Raw genomic sequence first — 22,017 nt, 5'->3', positions numbered from 1 at the left:
TGTTAAGTTGAAAAACATACTTTCAACTTAATATTTTTAACTTACTGTGAGTTTATTGAGACTAACCTCAGGATAAGCCAAGGGGCATACTGAATGCGTATTGCTTTCACACTGTCATAAAGTCAAAAAGTCTTAAGTCACACCGTCGTAAGTAGGGGACTGTCTGTACCACACTACCTTTTACATAGTCTTAGGGCCTAGCTCAGCATGAGGAACACATTTAACCGAATTAACTCAAATAGTTAATTGAATTAGAGATGGGCTTCATATGGTTAATATGAAACTGAGAGGATATGAAGAAAAATGTGAAAGGAGGACAGTAAATGAATCGTGGGAGTGATGTTATTATTTCCCACTTAGATAAGCTCTTAGGAAAGAGGCAGTGGGTGGGAAGGTTGGGCTTTAGTGAGATCACTTGGACCAGGGGAGCAGAAGGGCCATGTTTTTGCTTTTGGTCTTTTCGTAATGTATTTTTAACTCTTTGTTTTGCACCAGGTTTGGAGATTAACAGGCCATGGCCTAATTCATTCATTTAAAAGTGAACATGCTAAGCAGTCCATATTTCGAAACATTGGGGCCGGAGTCATGCAGATTGACATCATCCAGGGCAATCGGATCTTCTCCTGTGGTGCAGATGGCACGCTGAAAACCAGGGTTTTGCCCAATGCTTTTAACATCCCTAACAGAATTCTTGACATTCTATAGATTTAAAGATTGGGGTTTTATTTTTATATCCATTTCAATTAAAAGGCACAGTACAGTAATCACTAGGCAATTCTGCTGTCTAAGCAGTTAACATATTGAAAACAGAGAATCTCTGTGTAGAATTCGAATATGACCCAAGCTGAGTATTATCTATACAGGTTGGTGGAATGAATGTGCATGTACCTTATTATGCTGACATACTAAAAAAAAAATAAAACCTAGTATTGTATGAAGGATAGCTATTCTTTACAGCATTTAGCAAACCTGATTCAGAAAACATTTGAGATTAGCAAATTAGTAACTTGAAATAATGAAAAGGACGTTTATACCAAATTAAGGAAGAAAATGTTGCTGATTCGGGTTTTTCTTCCTGTTCTTACCACTGACCGAAGCATGCCTGCAGTCTCCTCCTCTGTTGAATGAAGGATAATCATAAGGTGTTAGGAGCTCTAGACCACCAGGAAAACTTTCTTAGCTGTGGAGCAGTGCGCAGTGACCAGTTCTATGCTGGGAGAGGTTATTTCCATTCTTTCCTGCTGAATATTTTTCCTGTTAGTGTTTATACTGAGCTAGTACTGTAACTTGCAAATGAGTGCAAATTTAAATGCAATGTTTTCCTCACAATTTGCACATTTACATTTTTTGGACTGCTAGTTTTTCTATTTAAATATTTGCCTTCATGTTAGGAATGTACTATGTGAACATGACATATTTGTAGTTAACCAAACACACCTTCTTAGTCCAGTTTAGTACGTTTTCTTTTCGTGTATTCAAAGTTAAACACCCACAACATTTAAGGATATGTTGAAACTACACCAATAGAGCATTTCATATCATAATTAAAATGAATGTTAGGCTTCTTGTGGCCAGTTAATAGTTGATGAGATTGGTGATATTATTTATTGCCACCTATTGTATAAACTATGCAGAGTTAAGTATTTGCTTGTAAAATATTAGCCAATGTTGTCATTACTTTGATGTATTTCCTTGGTTATGACCAAAACTATGTTGATATACTGAAACTAATGTCTGTGTGTTTAAATGTTTACCAGCAAATTGTCTTATGTTAATGAGAATGTTTAATGCCTGTGTGGTAAATAGTAAATACAATGGCATAAAAGTAACTTTCTCTGAAGATGATGTGATGTTCAGGCTGTGAAATATGTATGTAAAAGAAAAATAAATGTTATTTGTTAGAGTTTTATTTTAGTTTGATCTGTTTAAATAGACTGCTCTGGCATTCTTTGATACTGTTTTTGACAGTTGAGATTTTTAATTGGATAAAATGTTTTAACTGTTAGAGATTTTGCAAGCCATTAGGCAGTTTATTCATTCGTAAGTATTTACTGAATACCTTATATACCAAAGCCATTCTAGGAAATGGGATACAGTGGAGAGCCAGACAGAGAAAGCACACAATGTTGAGATTTAGCTGGGCAAGAGCTAACCTCACTATACCTTCTCCAGAGAGATTTGAAGTTTATTGAATGAAGTACTAACCTTATACCCAAAACTCAAATCTGAGTCTTGGCTCTTTGCTTGCTCCTAAGTAAGGGAGGTCAGAATATGCCCATTGACAAGAACAGCCAGGAAAATGAGCTTGTGAGAGACATCTCAATGCCTAAAGGAAAACCGGCTCAAAGGAGCTTTCAGAAAAAAGGGAAGAGAACTTTCTCTGTCAGATAAAAGCAGTAAGAGACTCCAGATTCACCTTCTAGCTTGAAACAACTAAAAGAAAAAAAGAACACAAAATATATAAACAATGGTTCTCAAGGCATTAAGCATCAGTTAGGGAGTGACTGATCCCTGAGAGGTGAGCATTTTAATCGTCCCAACTTACCACCTCAAGAAAGTTTCTAGGCCACAGGCAAGAGAGAACCCAGGCAGAGCTTATTGGTCTCTCCAAGTTGCCAAGATAGAACTGCAAGTCTGGGGAATACAATGTGGCTAGAGTTTGCAGGCCAAAGGCAACAGAGCTGCACAGGGAGAGGTGCACAGAAGGTCTGTGTTAGTCCGTTCTCACACTGCTATAAGGACATACCTGAGACTAGGTAATTTATAAAGGAAAGAGATTTAATGGACTCATAGTTCCACATGGCTGGGGAGACTTCACAATTATGGCAGAAGGAAAAGGAGGACCAAAGGCACATCTTACATGGCGGCAGGCAAGAAAGCATGTTCAGGGAAACTGCCCTTTATAAAAATCATCAGATCTTGTGAGACTGTCACAAGAACAGCATGGGAAAAACCTGCCCTCATGATTCAGTTACCTCCCACTGAGTCCCTCACACAACACTTGGGGATTATGGGAGCTACAATTCAAGATGAAATTGGGTGCGGACACAGTCAAACCACATCAAGATCCTCCTCAATATCTGGCTGAAAAGGGGATCAGTGTATGTGTATGAGCAAACTACTGGCACCCAGGACAATAGCCATTGAAAGGGATTAGAGGTACCAATCTAATCACACAAAGCTAGGAATTCAGCAGGCCCCCCTTATCTGTGGCTTTGCTTTCCGTGGTTTCAGTTACCTGTGGTTAGCCATGGCCTGAAAATAGGTGAGTACAGTACAATAAGAAATTGAGAGAGGGAGAGACCATATTCACATAGCTTTTATTACTGTATATTAATTGTATTATTGTTGATCTTTTACTGTGCCTGATTCATAAATTACACTTTTTGAGACAGAGTCACTCAGTCACCCAGGCTGGAGTGCAGTGGTGTGATCTCAGCTCACCGCAACCTCTGCCTCCCAGGTTCAGACGATTCTCATGCCTCCGCCTCCCAAGTAGCTGGAAGCACAGGCATGTGCCACCATGCCCGGCTAATATTTGTATTTTTAGAAGACATGGGGTTTCACCATGTTGGCCAGGCTGGTCTTGAACTCCTGACCTCAAGTAATATGCCTCCCTCAGCCTCTCAAAGTGCTGGGATTACAGGTATGAGCCACCATGCCTGGCCTAAACTGTATCATACATATATATAGAAAGGAAAACGCATATATAGGGTTCGGTACCATCTGCAGTTTTAAGCATCCATCCACTGGAGTCTTGGAACATCTCCCTTGTAGATAAGGTGGGGGGACTACTGTAATTCATATTCTCACCAACCAGCTGGAAAACCTCATAATTCATGGGGCATTAGGTAGTACTCGCAAGGATTTTGCTGCAGTAGCAAGACAAAATTAGTCCTAGGATAAACACTATCATGGTCCTGCCTAAAAAAGCTAAAAAGGAAATGACCAAATTGTTTCCCAAAGAGCTAAATTTTATCTGAGAACATAGCTCCAGAAATTTTGTAGGAGTACAAAAATATCCAATACTCAACAAGGCAAAATTCACAATATTTGACATTTAAAAAATGCATGCAAAGTAGGTAAATACAAACCATAATGAGAGGAAAAACATACATCAAAACAGATCTAGAAATAACACAGATGATAAAATTAATAGCATTATAACTATTTCGTATGTCCAAGAAGCTAGAGAAACAATTCAATGTTAAGAGACATGGAAGACACACAGCTTCAAATCAAACTTACAGAAATAAAACTATAATATTTGAGATAAAAAAATACACCGATTCACAGCAGATTAGACATTGCAGAGAAAAAAATTAGTGAATATGAAGGCACAATAGAAACTATCCAAAAGGAAACACTTCTAAAAAACACTGGAACCAAGTAACACCAGTGAGCTCTGGGACAACTTGGAGCATCCTAATGTATGTGTCATTGGAGTCCCTGAGGGAGGAAGGTAAAGAAAAAAATAATGGCCAAATATTTTCCAGTTTTGATTCAACCACAGATCCAAGAGATTTAATGAAACTCAAGCACAGGAAACAAGGAAAATATAGCAATACTCCTCACAATCAAATTGCTTAAAATCAGTGATAAGAGAAAAATGTTAGGATCACAAAGAGGAAATAGACATATTGCATACACAAGAACAAAGATAAGGATGACAGCAGATTTATTTCAGGAACAATGCAAACCGGAAGAGTGGAGCAACATCTTTAAAGTACTGAAAGCAAAAAAGCTGTCAATCTAGAATTATTTGCCCAGTGAAAATACTTTTCAAAAATGAAGTTTATATAAAGACACGAAGAGTAAAATAATTCATCGCCAGCAAATCTGCACTATAAGAAATATCAAAGGAATATAAAGAAAGTTTCTCAATCAGAAGTCAAAATGATACCAGATGGAAATATAGAGCTATTCAAAGGAATAAAGAGTACCAGCAATTATAACTACATAAGTAAATTACATTCAGACTTTTCCTCATTGTTTAAATCTCTCCTAGGCAATTGTTTAGAGCATAATAAGTAAGGCCAGTTGTGGTGGCTTGCGCCTGTAATCCCAGCAATTTGGGAGGCCAATTGGGGTGGGGGCGGATCATCTGAGGTCAGGAGTTCAAGACCAGCCTGGCCAACGTGGTAAAACCTTGTCTCTACTAAAAATACAAAAATTAGCCAGGCGTGGTGGTGGGCATCTGTAATCCCAGCTACTCAGGAGCCTGAGGCAGAAGAATCGCTTGAACCTGGGAGGTAGAGATTGCAGTGAGCCGAGATTGCACCACTGCACTCCAGCCTGAGTGACAGAGCACAACTGTCTCAAAAAAATTTTAAAAAGCGTAAGTAATAATGTATCGTGCTTATATGTACAGGTAAAACGTATGACAACATCAGCACAAAGGCCAGGAGAGGAGAACTAGAAGTATACTGTTGTAAGCTTCTTACACTATATGTGAAGTGATATATCACTTAAAGTTAGATAAAAATCTACAGTATAATTAGTTTGGGGAGCGACGTCAGCAAGATAGCAGAACGGGACTTTCCAATGCTCACCCCTCACAGAAACACCAATTTAAAGAACTATCCATGCATGAAAATACACTCACAAGAGCTAAGGAAACCAAATGAGAGATTACAGCACCTGAATGTTGCACAGAAATGAGAAAAGATGCTGTGAAGAGGATAGGAAAGAGTTTTACAAAAATGACCCATGCCACCCTCCCTCCAACCCTGGGTAGTATGATGTGGAGAGAGATACCTTCCGCATGCGGGATAGAGAGGGAGGTGAGCACCAGAATGGTACCTCAGACCCCAACACCAGGCCTCCCCCAGTAAAACCCAGTGCTAGACCCCTATTGCCCAGATTTCAGGCCAGTACCTGCAGACTGAGCCTCTAAGCCCATCTAAGCAGGAGGCAGGTTCCTGCAGCCCCAGGCCCCTCACTGGACTTCGTTTATGGGCCCAATTTCTAGGCTCGCCTCAGCAGCCCCAGGCTCTGGACCAGTTCCAATGCCAGGCCAAACACCGCACTCAGGCTCTAGGATGGCCCCGAGCACTCAGTCCTCAGATCCATCCAGTGACAGGCAGACCCTACTGAATCTAGGCTCCAGATAAGACCCCATGGAGCTGCCTGCAGGCCTACCTTGGTGCCAGTGGACTTACTCTCTCAGACCTACCCCAGGGCTGGGTTGTCCCCAGTGGCTCCATGCTCCAGACTGTTCCCAGTGCTCGGCTGGCCTCTATAGCCCTGGGCTTCAGGCTCCCTCCAGTGTTGAGCCAGTCCCTGCAGCCCTAGTCATCAATGGGACACCCATGGACCCAAGCTCTAGGCCTGCCCTAGCACTAGTTTAGCACTTGCAGCCTCAGGCTGTAGACTATTCTCAGGTTCCAGGCCTGTCCCACTGCCAGGATGGCCCCAGTGACCTGAGGCTCCAGACTTGCCCACAACATCCAGCTGGCACTAGCAGCCTCAGGCTCCAGGCTGGCCCTGCAACCCCAGACTCCAGACCAGCCTTCGTAGACCTGGTTTCCAGGTCCTCCCCAGCCTCAAGCCAGCATTCACAGACCCAGCCTCCAGCCAGCCCTTGCAGACCAGGGACCCAGTCTGCCCCAGTGCCAGGCTGGGCCTACACAACCCCAGACTTCAGGCTAGTACATGCAGATCCATCCTCTAGGCCTGCTCCAGCACTAGATTGGCAGCCATTGACCCCAGTACCAGGATGGCCCTGGCAGTCCTGAGCTCCAGAGCAGCTCAGTGCACGCTGGCCCACATAACCCCAGGTTTCAGGCCCACCCCAGCACCAGGTAGACACCCCTGGCCTCAGGCACCAGATTGACACTTGCTGCCTCAGGAACCAGTCAGTGTTAGCTCCAGGTTGGCCTTTGCAGTCCCAGACTCCAGGCTGGCATCCATAGACCCAGCCTCCAGGTTTTCCCAGCAACAGGCTGGCCCCCATGGTCCCAGGCTCTATGCCTGTCCTAGCACTAGGTCAGCACCCACAAACCCCAGTCCCAAGCTGGTATGTGTGGACACAGGCTCTAGGCCTATCCAGTGCCAGGCCAGTTCTTACAAACCCATGCTCCAGCAGACCCAAGGTTCAGAACTGTCCTAGTAGACCCAGTACCAGGCTAGCCCCTGCAGACTCAGGACCCAGACCTGGCCCTACAGACTCAGAGTCAAGGTCTCTCCCAGTGGACTTGTATGCCAGGATCATCCCATTGCCTGGCTAGACCCTGCAGATTCACAGTCAAAGCCTGTATGTACCCCAGCACTAGATCAGTTCCCATAGACCTCATCAACTACTCCAGTGAATCTAGGCTCATAGACCTAGGCACCAGGCCCGCCTGCCCAAGAACACAAGAAGCAAGCCTGCCCATGGGCCATAACAGATAGCCTGGCCAGAATCTCTGGACAGGTTGACTGGTGAAGTACTTGCCCAACCAAAGCAAGTCGGCAAAGACTCAAATCAGTCCTTTTCTGACATGAATGCATGGCCACATGAGTCAAGAACAATCAGGGACACATGACACCACCAAAAGAACAAGATAAAGCACTAGCAACTGACCCTAAAGAAATGAAGACTTACGATCCAGCAACTACACTTTTGGATATTTACTCAAAAGTCAGTTTGTTGAAGAGATGTTTGCACAGTTATCTTTATCATAGCACTGTTCACTATAGTCACCTTAAGAAATCAACCTAAGGGTCCATCAACGAATGAATAAAGAAGATGAGGTCGGCCGGGCGCGGTGGCTTAAGCCTGTAATCCCAGCACTTTGGGAGGCCGAGACAAGCGGATCACGAGGTCAGGAGATGGAGACCATCCTGGCTAACCCAGTGAAACCACGTCTCTACTAAAAAATAAAAAAAATAAAAAAAAAAAGAAGATGAGGTATATATACGAATGAAATATTATTCAATCTTTATAAGGAAGGAAATACTATCATTCGTGATAACGTGGATGGGTTTGGAGAACACTATGCTAAGTGAAATAAGCCAGGCATCGCTGGGCGCTGGGGGAAAGAGAACACATCAATTGTGAGGCAGTGAACTCAGTGCTGTCCTGTTAGAGCAGAAAGGAAAACCAGACCACACTCAGCTGATGCCCGTCCATGGAAGGAACATTTAAACCAACCGTAACCAGAGGGGAATCACTGATCCCAGCAGTCTGAACTTGAGTGCCTGTAAACCTTGCCACTGAGGTCAACAGTGCTCTGTGTCTCCAGGTAAACTTGAAAGACAGTCTAGGCTACAAGGATTGTAACTCTTAGGCAAGTCCTAGTGCTGAATTACACTAAAACAGTGGACTTGGAGGAGGACATACGAGACACCAGCCGGAGCACTTAAGGGAGTGCTGGCGTCACCTCTTCCCTAACCCCAAGCTACATAGCTCATGGTCCCAAGACAGACCTCTTCCTTCCACTTGAGAAGAGGAGAGAGAAGAGTGGGGAGGACTGTATCTTGTTACATCTAAAATACCAGCCCAGCAACAGCACAATAGGGTACCATTCAGAGTCATGAGGCCCCTATTCCAGGCCCTAGCTCTCAGATGACATTTCTAGACACACACTAGGCCAAAATGGAACCCACTGCCTCTGACAGAAAGAATCCAGTCTGGGTAGGATTCATCACCTGCTAACTGGAGAGCCCTTGAGCCCTGAATAACTAGGAGTGATACCCAACTATTATACTGAGGGCCTAAGGTAAGCCTCTGAGATCTGCTGGCTTCAGATGGGACTCAGTACTTCCCCAGCTGTGGTGGCAACAGGGAAAAACTCCTTCTGCTTCAGAAAAGCAGAGGGAAAAGTCTCTTGCACCTTAGGTACCAACACTGCCACAGGAGGGGAGAGCACCAATTGGGGTCCCTCAATTCCAAGACATGACTCTTAGATGGCATTTCAGGACCTGCCATGGGCCAGAGGGGAGCCCACTGTCCTGAAGGATGAGTCTTAGGCCAGACAGCATTCATGACAAGCTGATTTAAGAAACCTTGTGCCTTAAGGGAACATCAGCAGCAATCTGGTAGTACTCCTTGTGGCTTGGGGTGGCAGTGGCTATGGGGTGAGGCTCCTCTCCCTTTGGAAAGGGGAAGGAAAAGTGAGAAGGACTGCATCATGTAGTTTGAGTGCCAGCTCAGCTGCAATACAATAGAACCCCAAGTAGACTTCTAAGGGTTTTTAACTCTAGTCTCCGATTCCCAGATGGCACTTCTGGACCCACCTGGGGCTTGGGCAATGTCCCTGCCCAGAAGGGAAGGACAAAGGTCTGACTGGCTTTGGCACCTGGTGATTATAGAGCCCAAGGGCCTTGAGTGAACATAGGCAGTAGTCAGGGAGTGGTTGCAGCTGGCCTTGGAGGACACCCAGTGCTGTGCTGGCTTCAGCTCTCACACAGTGCAGTCATACTGTTGGTGGCCACAGAGGTGCTTGTGTCACACCACCCTCAGCTTTAGCTGGCTCAGAAGAGAGACAGAGACTCTGTATGCTTGGGAGAAAGTTAAGGGAAGAGAACAAGAGTCTCTGCCCAGAAAACCAGAGAATTCTGGATCTTATCCAAGACCATCAAGGGGGTACCTCTACAAATCTTCAAGAATGACAGTGTTACTGGGCTTGGGTTACCCCCTCAGGCAGATACAGCTTAGATCAATATACCCAAGTCCTTTCAAATATCTGGAAAGTCTTCCCAAGAAGGACAGCTACAAATAACCCCAGACAGTGAAGATTACAATAAATCCCTAACCGTTCAATGCCCAGACACTAAAGAACATTTACTAGCATCAATATTATCCAGGAAAACATGACCTCACCAAATAAACTAAATAAACCACCAGAGACTAATCTTAAAGAAACAGAGATATGTGACCTTTCAGACAGAGAATTCAAAATAGCTGTGCTGAGGAAATTTAAATAAATTCAAGATAACACAGAAGGAATTCAGAATTCTATGAGATAAATGTAACTAAGAGATGGAAATAATTAAAAAGAATTAAGCAGAAATTCTGGAGCTGAAACTTGCAATTGGCACACTGAGGAATTCCAAGTCCTTTAATAGCAGAACTGGTCAAGCAGAAGAAAGAATTAATGAGCTTGAAGACAGGCTATTTGAAAATACACAGTCAGAGGAGACAAAAGGAAAAAGAATAAAAAACAATAAAACACAACTACAGGATCTAGAAAACAGCCTCAAAAGGGGAGATCTAAGACTCATTGGCCTTAAAGAGGAGGTAGAGAACGAAATAGGGGTAGAAAGTTTATTCAAATGGATAACAGAAAACTTCCCAAACCTAGAGAAAGATATCAATATCCAAGTGCAAGAAAGTTATTAAACATGAAACAAATTTAACCCAAAGAATACTGCATCAAGACATTTAATAATCAAATTCCCAAAGGTCAAAGATAAAGATCCTAAAAGCACCCAGAGAAAATAAATAAATAAATAACATACATTGAAGCTTCAATAACTGCCAGTCGACTTTTCAGTGGAAACCTTACAGACCTTACAGGAGGGAGTGGCATGACATATTTAAAGTGCTGAAACAAACAAACACTTTTACCCTAGAATAATATATCCAGCAAAAACATCCTCCAAACATGAAGGAGAAATAAAGACTTTCTCAGATAAACAAACCTGATAGATTTCGTCAATGCCAGACCTGTCCTACAAGAAATGCTAAAGGGAGTACTGCAACCAGAAAGAAAATAAAATGTCAATGAACAATAAATAATCACCTGAAGGTACAAAACTCACTGGTAATAGTAAGTACACTGAGAAATACAGAATATTATAACATTGTAAGTGTACTGTGTCATCTTCTGTTATCCTAAGTAGAAAGACTAAATGATGAACCAACCAAAAATAATAACTATGACAACTTTTCAAGACAGTTAAGATTTATAAGATATAAATATAAACAACAAAAATTTAAAAAGGAGGGGGATGAAGTTAAGGCATAGACTTTTATTAGTGTTTTTTTTGCTTGTTTATACAAATAGTGCTAAGTTGTTATCAGGTTAAAATAATGGGTTATGGAAGATAGTATTTGAAAGCATCATGGTAACCTCAAATCAAAAAACATACAATGGATATACAGAAATAAAAAGCAAGAAACTAAATCATATCACTAGAGAAAATCACCTCTGCTAGAGGAAGACAGTAAGAAAAAAATAAAGAGAAGATTACAAAGGAATTAGAAAACAAATAATAAAATGGCAAGAGTACATTCTTACTTATCAATAACAACATTGAATGTAAATGGACTAAACTCTCCAATCAAAAAACAGACTGGCCGAATGGATGAAAAAACAAGACCTATTGATCTGTTGCCTACAAGAAACACACTTCACCTATAAAGACACACATAGACTGAAAACAAAAGGTTGGAAAAAGATATTCCATGCCAATGGAAACCAACAGAGAGCAGGAGTAGCTATACTTATATTAGACAAAACAGATTTCAAGAAAAAAACTATAATAAGAGACAAAGAAGGTCACTATGTAACGATACTGGGATCAATTTAGCAAGAGGACATAATTTTAAATATATATATGCACCCAACACTGGAGCACCCAGATATATAAAGGAAATATTCCTAGAGCTAAAGAAAGAGATTGGCTTCAATACAGTAATAGCTGGAGATTTCAACACCCACCTTTCAGTATCGGACAGATCTTCCAGACAGAAAATCAATAAAGAAACACCATACTTAATCTGCACTATAGAACAAATGGATCTAATAGACGTTTACAGAATGTTGCATCCAATGGCTGCAGAGTACACATTCTTTTCCTCAGCACATGGATCATTCTGAAGGATAGACCATATGTGAGTTCACAAAACAAGTCTACAAACATTCAAAGAAACTGCAATCATATCATCTTCTCTAACCACAATAGAATATAACTAGAAAACAAGAGGAATTTTGAAAACAATGCAAACACATGGAAATTAAACAATATGTTCCTGAATGACCAGTGTGTCAATTAAGAAATTAAGAAGGGGCCGGGCGCGGTGGCTCAAGCCTGTAATCCCAGCACTTTGGGAGGCCGAGACGGGTGGATCACGAGGTCAGGAGATCGAGACCATCCTGGCTAACATGGTGAAACCCTGTCTCTACTAAAAAATACAAAAAACTAGCCGGGCGAGGTGGCGGGCGCCTGTAGTCCCAGCTACTCGGGAGGCTGAGGCAGGAGAATGGCGTAAACCCGGGAGGCGGAGCTTGCAGTGAGCTGAGATCCGGCCACTGCACTCCAGCCTGGGCGACAGAGTGAGACTCTGCCTCAAAAAAAAAAAGAAATTAAGAAGGAAAATGAAAAATTTCTTGAAACAAATGACAATCAAAACATGACATACAAAAACCTATGGGATGCAGCAACTAAAGAAGGTAAGTTTATAGCTATAAGTGCCTACATCTGAAAAGAGGAAAAACTTCAAATAAGCAATTTTTTTTTTTTTTTTGAGACAGAGTCTCACTTTGTCATCCATGCTGCAGTGCAGTGGTGTGATCTTGGCTCACTGAAATCTCCACCTCCCAGGTTCAAATGATTCTCCTGCCTCAGCCTCCTGAGTAGATGGGATTACAGGTGTGTGCCACCATGCCTGGCTAATTTTTGTATTTTTAGTAGAAATGGGGTTTCACCACGCTGGCCAGGCTGGTCTTGAACTCCGGGCCTCATGTGACCCACCCTTCTTGACCTCCCAAAATGCTGGGATTATAGGCATGAGCCACCGTGCCTGGCTTACAACACATCTTAAAGAGCTAGAAAAACAAGAGCAAACCAAATCCCAAATTAATAGAAGAAAAGAAATAAAGATCAGAGCAGAAATAAATGAAATTGAAAAAATACATAAAAGTTCAATGAAACAAAAAGTTCATTTTTTGAAAAAGTTAAACAAAATTGACAAAACTTTAGCCAGACTAAGAAAAACAGAAAGGGGCCTGGCGTGGGGGCTTATGCCTGTAATCCCAGCACTTTGGGAAGCCAAGGCAGGCAGATAATGAGGTCAGGAGTTCAAGACCAGCCTGGTCAATATGGTGAAACTCTATCTCTACTAAAAATACAAAAATTAGCAGGGCATGGTGGTACATGCCTGTAATCCCAGCTACTCAGGAGGCTGAGGCAGGAGAATTGCTTGAACTGGGACCTGCGAGGTGGAGGTTGAGGTGAGCTAAGATCACGCCATTGCACTCCAGCCTGGGTGACAAGAGTGAAACTCTGTCAAAAAAAAAAAAAAAAAAAGATTCAAATAAAATCAGAAATGAAAAAAGGATATCACAACTGCTACTACAGAAAATCAAAAGATAATTAGTGACTACTGTTAACAAGTATATGCCAATCAACTGGAAAATCTAGAAGAAATGGACAAATTCCAGATACATAAAACCTACCAAGATTAAATTAGGAAAATCCAAAACCTGGATGGTTCAATAAATAAGTAATGAGATCAAAGCCATAATGAAAAGTCTCTCAGTAAAGAAAACCTAGGACCCAATGGCTTCACTGTTGAATTCTACCAATATACCAATCCTCCTCAAACTATTCTGGAAAGTAGAGGAGGGAAGAATGGGAGAATACTTTCAAACTCATCCTATGAGGCCACGATTACCCTGATACTAAAACCAGACAAAGACAAAGCACCACCACCACAAAGCAAAACTACAGGTCAATATCTCTGATAAACATTGATGCAAAAATCCTCAACAAAGTATTAGCAAACTGAATTCAACAACACATTAAAAAGATCATTCATCATGACCAAGTGAGATTTATCCCAGAAGATGCAAGGATAATTTAACATATGCAAATAAATCAATGTGACACATCACATGGACAGAATGAAGGACAAAATCCATATGATCATTTCAACTGATGCTGAAAAAGCATTTGACAACATTCGACATTCTTTCATGATGAAAACCCTAAAAAAAAACTGAGTGCAGAAGAACATACCCCAAACATAATAAAATCCATATACCACAGACACAGCTAATATCATACTGAATAGAGAAAAACTGTAAGCCTTTCTTCTGAGATCTGGAGCACGACAATGATGACCACTGTCCCCACTGTTATTCACCACAGTACTGAATGCCCTAGTTAGAGCAATCAGAAAAGAGAAATATATAAAGGGCATCCAAATTGGAAATAAAGAATTCAAATTATCCCTATTTGCTGACAATATAATCTTATATTTGAGAAAACATCTCCAAGACCACCAAAAAGCTATTAGAACTGATAAATTAAGTTGCAGGATACAAAATCAACATACAAAAATCAGTAGCACTTCTATATGCCAATAGCAAACAATCTGAAAAAGAAATTAAGAAGTGGTACCATTTACATTTGTCACATATAAAATCAAATACCTAGGAATTAGCCAAAGAGGTGAAAGATCTCTATAATGAAGACTCTAAAACACTGATGAAATTACAGAAGACACCAAAAAATGGAAAAATATTCCATGTTCATGGATTGGGAGAATAAATTTTGTTAAAATGTCTGTACAACCCAAGCAATCTACAGATTCAATACAATCCCTATCGAAATATCAATGACATTCTTTATAGAAATAGATAAAAACAATCCTGAAATTTATATGGAACCACAAAAGACCCAGAATAGCCATACTTTCTTCAACACAAACTAGATGAATCACGTTACCTGACTTCAAATTAGACTACAGAGTTATAGTAACAAAAACAGCATGGTACTAGTATAAAAACAGACACATAGACCAATGGAACAGAACAGAGAACCCAGAAACAAATATACATACCTACAATGAACTCATTTTTGACAAAGGTGCCAAGAACATACACTGGAGAAAAATAGTCTATTCAATAAATGGTGCTGGGAAAACTGGAAATTTATATGCAAAGAATGATACTAGACCCCTATGTCTTGCCATATACAAAACTCAAATCAAAATGGATTAAAGACTTAAATTTAGCGATCTCAACTATGAAACTATTGCATGAAAACATTGGGGGAAACTCTCCAGGAATTTGGTCTACGCAAATGTTTCTTGAGCAATACCCAACAAAGCACAGGCAACCAAAGCAAACATGGACAAATGGGATCACATCAAGTTAAAAAGCTTCTGCACAGCAAAGGAAATAATCAACAAAGTGAATAGACAACCTACAGAATGGTAGAAAATATTTGTAAACTACCCCCTCAACAAGGGATTAATAATCAGAATATACAAGAAGCTCAAACAACTCTACAGGAAAAAAATCTAATAATCCAATAACAATGAGCAAAAGATTTGAATAGAATACCTTAATTTCTTAATTTCTTAAAAGAATACCTACAAATGACAAACAGGCATATGAAAAGATGCTCAACATCATGGATCATCAGAGAAATGCAAATCAAAACTACAATGAAATACCATCTCACCTCAGTTAAAATGGCTTATATTCAAAGACAAGCAATATCAAATGCTGGTGAGGATGTGGAAAAAAGGAAACCATTGTACGCTGTTGGCAGGAATGTAAATTAGTACAACCAGTGTGGAGAACAGTTTGGAGGTTCCTCAAAAAACTAAAAATTGAGCTATCACATGACCCAGCAATCCCACTGCCAGCTATATACCCAAAAGAAATGAAATCAGTATATCAAAGAGATATCTGCGCTTCTATATTTGTTGCAGTACTGTTTACAGTAGCTAAGATTTGGGAACAACCTAAATGCCCATCAAAAAATGAATGAATAAAGAAAATGTAGTACATTTACACAATAGAGTACTATTCAGCCATAAAATCGAATAAGATCTCATTTGGGCCAACATGGATGAAACTGGAGATTATGTTAAGCAAAACGAGGCAGGCACAAAAAGACAAACATCACATGTTCTCACTTATTTGTGGGATCTAAAAATCAAAACAATTGAACTCATGGTAGAAGGATGGGTACCAGAGGCTGGAAAGGGTAGCGGGGGGTTTGGGGGGAAGTGGGGATTATTAATGGGTACAAAAAAACAAAGAATAAGACCTACTATTTGATAGCATGACAAGATGACTATAGTCAATAATAATGTAATTGCATATTTTAAAATAACTTAAATAATGTAATTGGCTTGTTTGTAACTCAAAGGAAAAATGCCTGAGGGGATGAATTATATAATCTCATTCTCCATGAGGGACTTATTTCACTTTGCATGTCTGTATCAAAGCATCTCATATACCCCATAAATATATATTTCTACTAAGTACCCACAAAAAAATGTTTAAATAATAAAGAATGTCAGAATACTTTAATATGGTAATAGTGGTGTGTAAATGACTTATATCTTTAGAATGGAGGCTAAAACACAAAATTATTAATAACAGTTACAATTATTTGTTCAGGAATACACAATATAAAAAGATGTAAGTTGTGACGCCCAAAACGTAACATGTGAGGAGGGAGAATAAAGTGTAGAGTTTTTGTATGCAATCAAAGTATCAGCTTAAAGTAGCTGTTATGTGATGCTTTATGCATGCTTCATGTAACTATAAAGCAACAACATAGTAGACACCTAAAAGATAAAAAGAAATCAAAGTATACCACTACAGAAAATTATCTAATTACAAGTAAGACAGCAAAAGAAGAGACAGACAAAAAACCTACAAAGCAACCAGAAAATAATTAACAAATTGGCAGTAGTCTTTATCAATAATTACATTGAATATAAATGGATTAATCAAAAGATCAAGTGGCTAAATGGATTCTTTAAAAAAAAAAAAAGACCCAACTATGTGCTGCCTACAAGAGACTAACTCTCCTTTGAAGAAACGTATCAACTGAAAGTGAAGGGATGTAAAAATATATTCCAGGCAACTGGAGACCCAAAAAGAGAAGTATACCTAGATAATTAGGCTTTCAGTTAAAACTGCAATAAGAAACAAAGGAGATCATATGATAAAGATGTCAGTTCATCAAGAGGATATCACAAATATAAATACATATGTATCCAACATCAGAGCACCTGAACACATAAAGCAAATATTGATAGATTTGAAGGGATAGACTGCAATACAATAATAGAGGGAGATTTCAGTACTCCACCTTCAGCAATAAACAGACGATTCAGACAGAAAATCAGTAAGAAAATATTAGACTTAAATTATGCTTGAGACCAAATGGACCTAACAGACTTAAAGAGAACATTCCATTTAATAGTAGAATACACATTCAAGTGCAGATAGAACATGCTCCAGGATGGGTCATGAGTTAAGCCACAAAACAAGTCTTCACAAATTTAAAATTAAAATTATAATATTTTCTAACCTCAACAGGATGAAACTAAAAATCAGTAATAGAAAGAATGTCAGAAACTTTACAAATACAATAAAATTAAACATACTCCTAAACAATCCATGGGCGAAAGAAGATATTAAAAGGAAAATGTTAAAATATCTTGAGGCAAACAGAAATGAAAACATACTAAAATTTATGCAAAACAGGAAAAGCAATTCTAACGGGAAAGTTTATAGAACAATTCATATGCTGAGGAGACAAATGTGTATTCTGTAGCTGTTGAATGAAATGTTCTATAAATATCTATTAAGTCCATTTGTTCTATAGTGCAGATTAAATATGGTGTTTCTTTGATTTTCTGTCTGAAAGATCTATCCATTGCTGAAAGTGAGATGTTGAAAGCTCTAGCTATTATTGTGTTAGAGCTTTGTTAGAGCTTACTTCTCTCCTTAGCTCTAAAATTTGCTGTATTTATCTGGGTGCCCCAGTGTTGTTGCATATACACTTATTTTTGAGATGGAGTCTCACTCTGTTGCCCAGGCTGGAGTGCAGTGGCACTATCTTGACTCACTGCCACCTCTGCCTCCTGGGTTCAAGCAATTCTCCTACCTCAGCCTCCAGAGTAGCTGGGATTACAGGTGTCCACAACCACACCTGGCTAATTTTTGTATTTTTAGCAGAGATGGGGTTTCACCACGTCAACCAGGCTGGTCTCAAAACTTCTGACCTCCAGTCATCTGCCCACCTCAGTCTCCCAAAGTGCTGGGATTACAGGTGTAAGCTACTGCACCCAGCTGCATATATATTTTAAAGTGTTATATCCTCTTGCCGAATTGACTCCTTTATCATTTTGTTTTTGTTTTTTTTGCATACAGGGTCTCACTCTTTCACCCAGACTGAAGTGTAGTGGCATGATCACAGCTCACTACAGTCTCAACCTCCCAGGCTCAGGTGATTCTCCTATCTCAGCCTCCCAAGTAGCTGAGACTACAGGCATGTGCCACCACACCCAGCTAACTTTTTGTAGAGACAGGGTTTCACCATCTAGCCGAGTCTGGTCTCAAACTCCTGGACTCAAGTGATCCACCTCCCAAAGTGCTAGCATTACAGGAGTGAGCCACCCCACCCAGCCAACCCATTTATCATTGTATAGTGAGCTTCTTTGTCTCTATAGTTTTTGTCTTGAAAACTATTTTGTCTGATATAAGTATAGCTACTCCTGCTCTTTTGTGGTTTCCATTGCCATGGAATATCTTTTTCCATTCCTCCATTTTCAGCTTGTATGTGTCCTTATAGGTGAAGTGCTTTTCTCGTAGGCAACAGGTCATTGGGTTTTTTTTTTTTTAATCTATTCACCTATATCTTTTGATTAGAGAGTTTAGTCCATTTATATGCAATGTTATTATTGATAAGGACTTACTCCTGCCATTTTGTTATTTGGTTTCTAGTTGTTTTCCTTCTTTCCTGTTGTTCTTTTAGTGAAGGTGATTTTCTCTGATGGGATGTTTTAATTTCTTGCTTTTTATTTTTTGTGTATCTGTTGTTTTTTGATTTGAGGTTATCATGAGGCTTGCGAATATTTTATATAACCCACTTTTTAAACTGATAATAATCTAACCCTGATTGCATAATCAAACTCAATCAAAATCAAAAGAAGCAAAAAGAAAACTCTACACCTTAACTTTGTCCCCACTCTTTATAACTTTTTGTTGTTTCTACTTATATCTTATTATACTATCTATGTCTTGAAAAGTTGTAGTTATTTTTGATTGGTTCATCTTTTCATATTTCTATTCAGGATACAAATACTTTATATACCATAATTATAGTATTATAGTAGTCTATGTTTTTCTGTGTACTTATTAACACTGAATCTTTTTTACCTTTGGATGATTTCTTATTGCTCATTAACATCCTCTTCTAATTGAAGTACTCCCTTCAGCATTTCTTATAGGACATACCTGGTTTTGATGAAATCCTTCAGCTTTTGTCTGGGGAAATCTTTATTTCTCCATGTTTAGAGGATAGTTTCACCAGATATACTAGAGTAAAAGATTTTCCTCCAGCATTTTAAATATGTCATGCCACTCTCTCCTGGCCTGTAAGGTTTCCACTGAAAAGTCAGATGTAGTGTCAGATTGTATGCTGTTTATTTTCTCTTGCTGCTTTTTGGGATCCTTTCTTCATCCTTGACCTCTGGGAGTTTGATTATTAAATGCCTTGAGGTAGTCTTCTTTGGGTTAAAACTTAATGTTTTATAATCTTCTATAAATCTGCTTGAATACTGATATATTTCTCTAGGTTTGGGAAGTCACTTATTATCCCTTTGAATAAGCTTTCTACCACAATCTCTGTACCTCCTCTTTAAGGTCAACAACTCAGATCTGGCCAGCTTACAGCTATTTTCTAGATTTTGTAGGCAGGCTTCATTGTTTTTCACTCTTTGTCTCCTCTGTATTTTCAAATAGCTTGTCTTCAAGCTCACTAATTCTTCTGCTGGATCAATTCTGCTGTTGAGAGACTCTGGGCCAGGCATGGTGGCTCATACCTGTAATCCCTGCAATTTGGGAGGCCAAGGCACGTGGATCCCTTGAGCCCAAAAGTTTGAAGCCAGCCTGGGCAACACGGCAAAACTCCATCTCTACTGAAAACACAAAAATTAGCCTGGTGTGGTGGCATGGGCTTGTAATCCCAGCTACTCAGGAGGCTGAGGCATGAGAATCACTTGAACCTGGGAGGCAGAGGTTGCAGTGAGCTGAGATCGTGCCACTACACTCCAGCCTGGGTGACAGAGTCACACAATGTCAAAAAACAAACAAAAACACTGATACATTCTTTCGTACGTCAATTACATTTCCAACTCCAGAATTTCTGCTTTTTAATTATTTCAATCTGTTATATATGATAGAATTCTGAATTTCCTCTGTGTTATCTTAAATTCTGCCAAGTTTCCTCAACACAGCTATTCTGAATTATTCATTTGAAAGGTCACATATCTGCTTCTCCAGGATTGGTCTCTGGTGCCTTAGCTTATTTGGTGAGGTCATGTTTTCCTGGATAGTCTTGATGTTTGTGGATGTTTGTTGGTATCTGGGCATCGAAGAGTTAGGTATTAATATAGTTTGGCTGTGTCCCCACCCAAACGTCACTTTGAATTCTAGCTCCCATAATTCCCGTGGGTCATGGCAGGGACCTGGTGGGAGGTAATTGAATCACGGGGCTTGGTCTTACCCATGCGGTTCTCATGATAGTGAATAAGTCTGATGAGATCTTATGGTTTTATAAAGGGGAGTTCCCCTGCACATGTTCTTTTGCTCGCTGCCATGTAAATATGTGCGTTCAGTCTGCCTCCACATTTCACCATGATCGTGAGGCCTCCCCAGCTATGCAGAACTTTGAGTCCATTCAGCCTCTTTTTCTTTATACATAATCCAGTCTCAAATATGTCTGTTAGCAGCAAGAGAACAGACTAAGAGTAAGTTGGTACCAGTTTTGAACCCCAAATTCAGACAGGTCTCAGTTAATTTAGAAAGTTTATTTTGCCAAAGTTGAGGACATGCACCCATGACCACTTCAGGAGCTCCGGGCGACATGTGCCCAAGGTGGTCAGAGCACAGCTTGGCTTCATATATTTTAGGAAGATATGAGACATCAACCAACATATGTAAGATAAACATTGGTTCTGTCCAGAAAGGCAGGACAACTCAAAGCAAAAGCTGGACCACTCGAAGCAAGGAGGGGGCTTCCAGGTCACAGATAGATAAGAGACAAAGGGTTGCATTCTTTTGAGTTACTGATTAGCCTCTCCAAAGGAGGCAAACAGATGCTCATCTATCTCAGTGAGCAGAGGGGGGACTTTGAATAGAATGGAAGGCAGATTTGCCCTAAGCAGTTCCAGCTTGACTTTTCCCTTTAGCTTAATGATTTGGGGGCCTGAAGATTTATTTTTCTTTCACATGATATAGTGAAGTGCTGCTGTAAAGATACCTGGAAATGTGCTGAAGTTGCTTATCAGCTTGAGGAGATTTGGGGCTGAGACAATGGGGTTTTCTAAATAGACAATCATGTCATCTGCAAACAAGGACAATTTGACTACTTCTTTTCTTAATTGAATACCCTTTATTTCTTTCTCTTGCCTGATTGCCCTGGCCAGAACTTCCAACACTATGTTGAATAGGAGTGGTGAGAGAGGGCATCCCTGTCTTGTGCCAGTTTTTAAGGGGAATGCTTCCAGTTTTTGCCCATTCAGTATGATATTGGCTGTGAGTTTGAATAGTTCTTATTATTTTGAGATATGTTCTATCAATACCGAATGTATTGAGAGTTTTTAGCATGAAGGGCTGTTGAATTTTGTCAAAGGCCTTTTCTGCATCTATTGTGATAATCATGTGGTTTTTGTCTTTGGTTCTGTTTATATGCTGAATTACGTTTATTGATTTGCATATGTTGAACTAGCCTTGCATCCTAGGGATGAAGGCCACTTGATCATGGTAGATAAGCTTTTTGATGTGCTGCTGGATTCGGTTTGCCAGTATTTTATTGAGGATTTTTGTATCGATGTTCATCAGGGATACTGGTCTAAAATTCTCTTTTTTTGTTGTGTCTCTGCCAGCCTTTGGTATTAGGATGATGTTGGTCTCAAAAAATGAGTTAGGGAGGATTCCCTGTTTTCTATTGATTGGAATAGTTTCAGAAGGAATGGTGCCAGCTCCTCCTTGTACCTCTGGTAGAATTCAGCTGTGAATCCATCTGGTCCTGGACTTTTTTTGGTTGGTA

At 40.0% G+C, this 22,017-nt stretch overlaps 1 protein-coding gene across 3 annotated transcripts in view; it reads left to right on the top strand.

Moving 5' to 3' along the window:
* Positions 1 to 1,906, top strand: part of DMXL2 (Dmx-like 2) — a 178,277-nt gene extending 176,371 nt beyond the window's left edge. For 2 of the 3 annotated variants that reach the window (XM_011928620.1, XM_011928619.1), the window contains one exon: positions 496 to 1,903. In XM_011928620.1, the coding sequence (XP_011784010.1) occupies positions 496 to 705 (210 nt within the window). In that variant the 3' untranslated portion in view covers positions 706 to 1,903. Of the gene's footprint in view, positions 1 to 495 lie in introns of all 3 variants that reach the window. The other variant, XM_011928618.1, reaches the window with a different exon arrangement.
* Positions 1,907 to 22,017: the final 20,111 nt, after the last annotated feature.

The sequence above is a fragment of the Colobus angolensis genome, unplaced genomic scaffold (genome assembly GCF_000951035.1).
Source record: "Colobus angolensis palliatus isolate OR3802 unplaced genomic scaffold, Cang.pa_1.0 Scaffold78, whole genome shotgun sequence".
Taxonomy (NCBI): domain Eukaryota; kingdom Metazoa; phylum Chordata; class Mammalia; order Primates; family Cercopithecidae; genus Colobus; species Colobus angolensis.
This window is presented reverse-complemented; position numbering and strand designations above follow the sequence as displayed.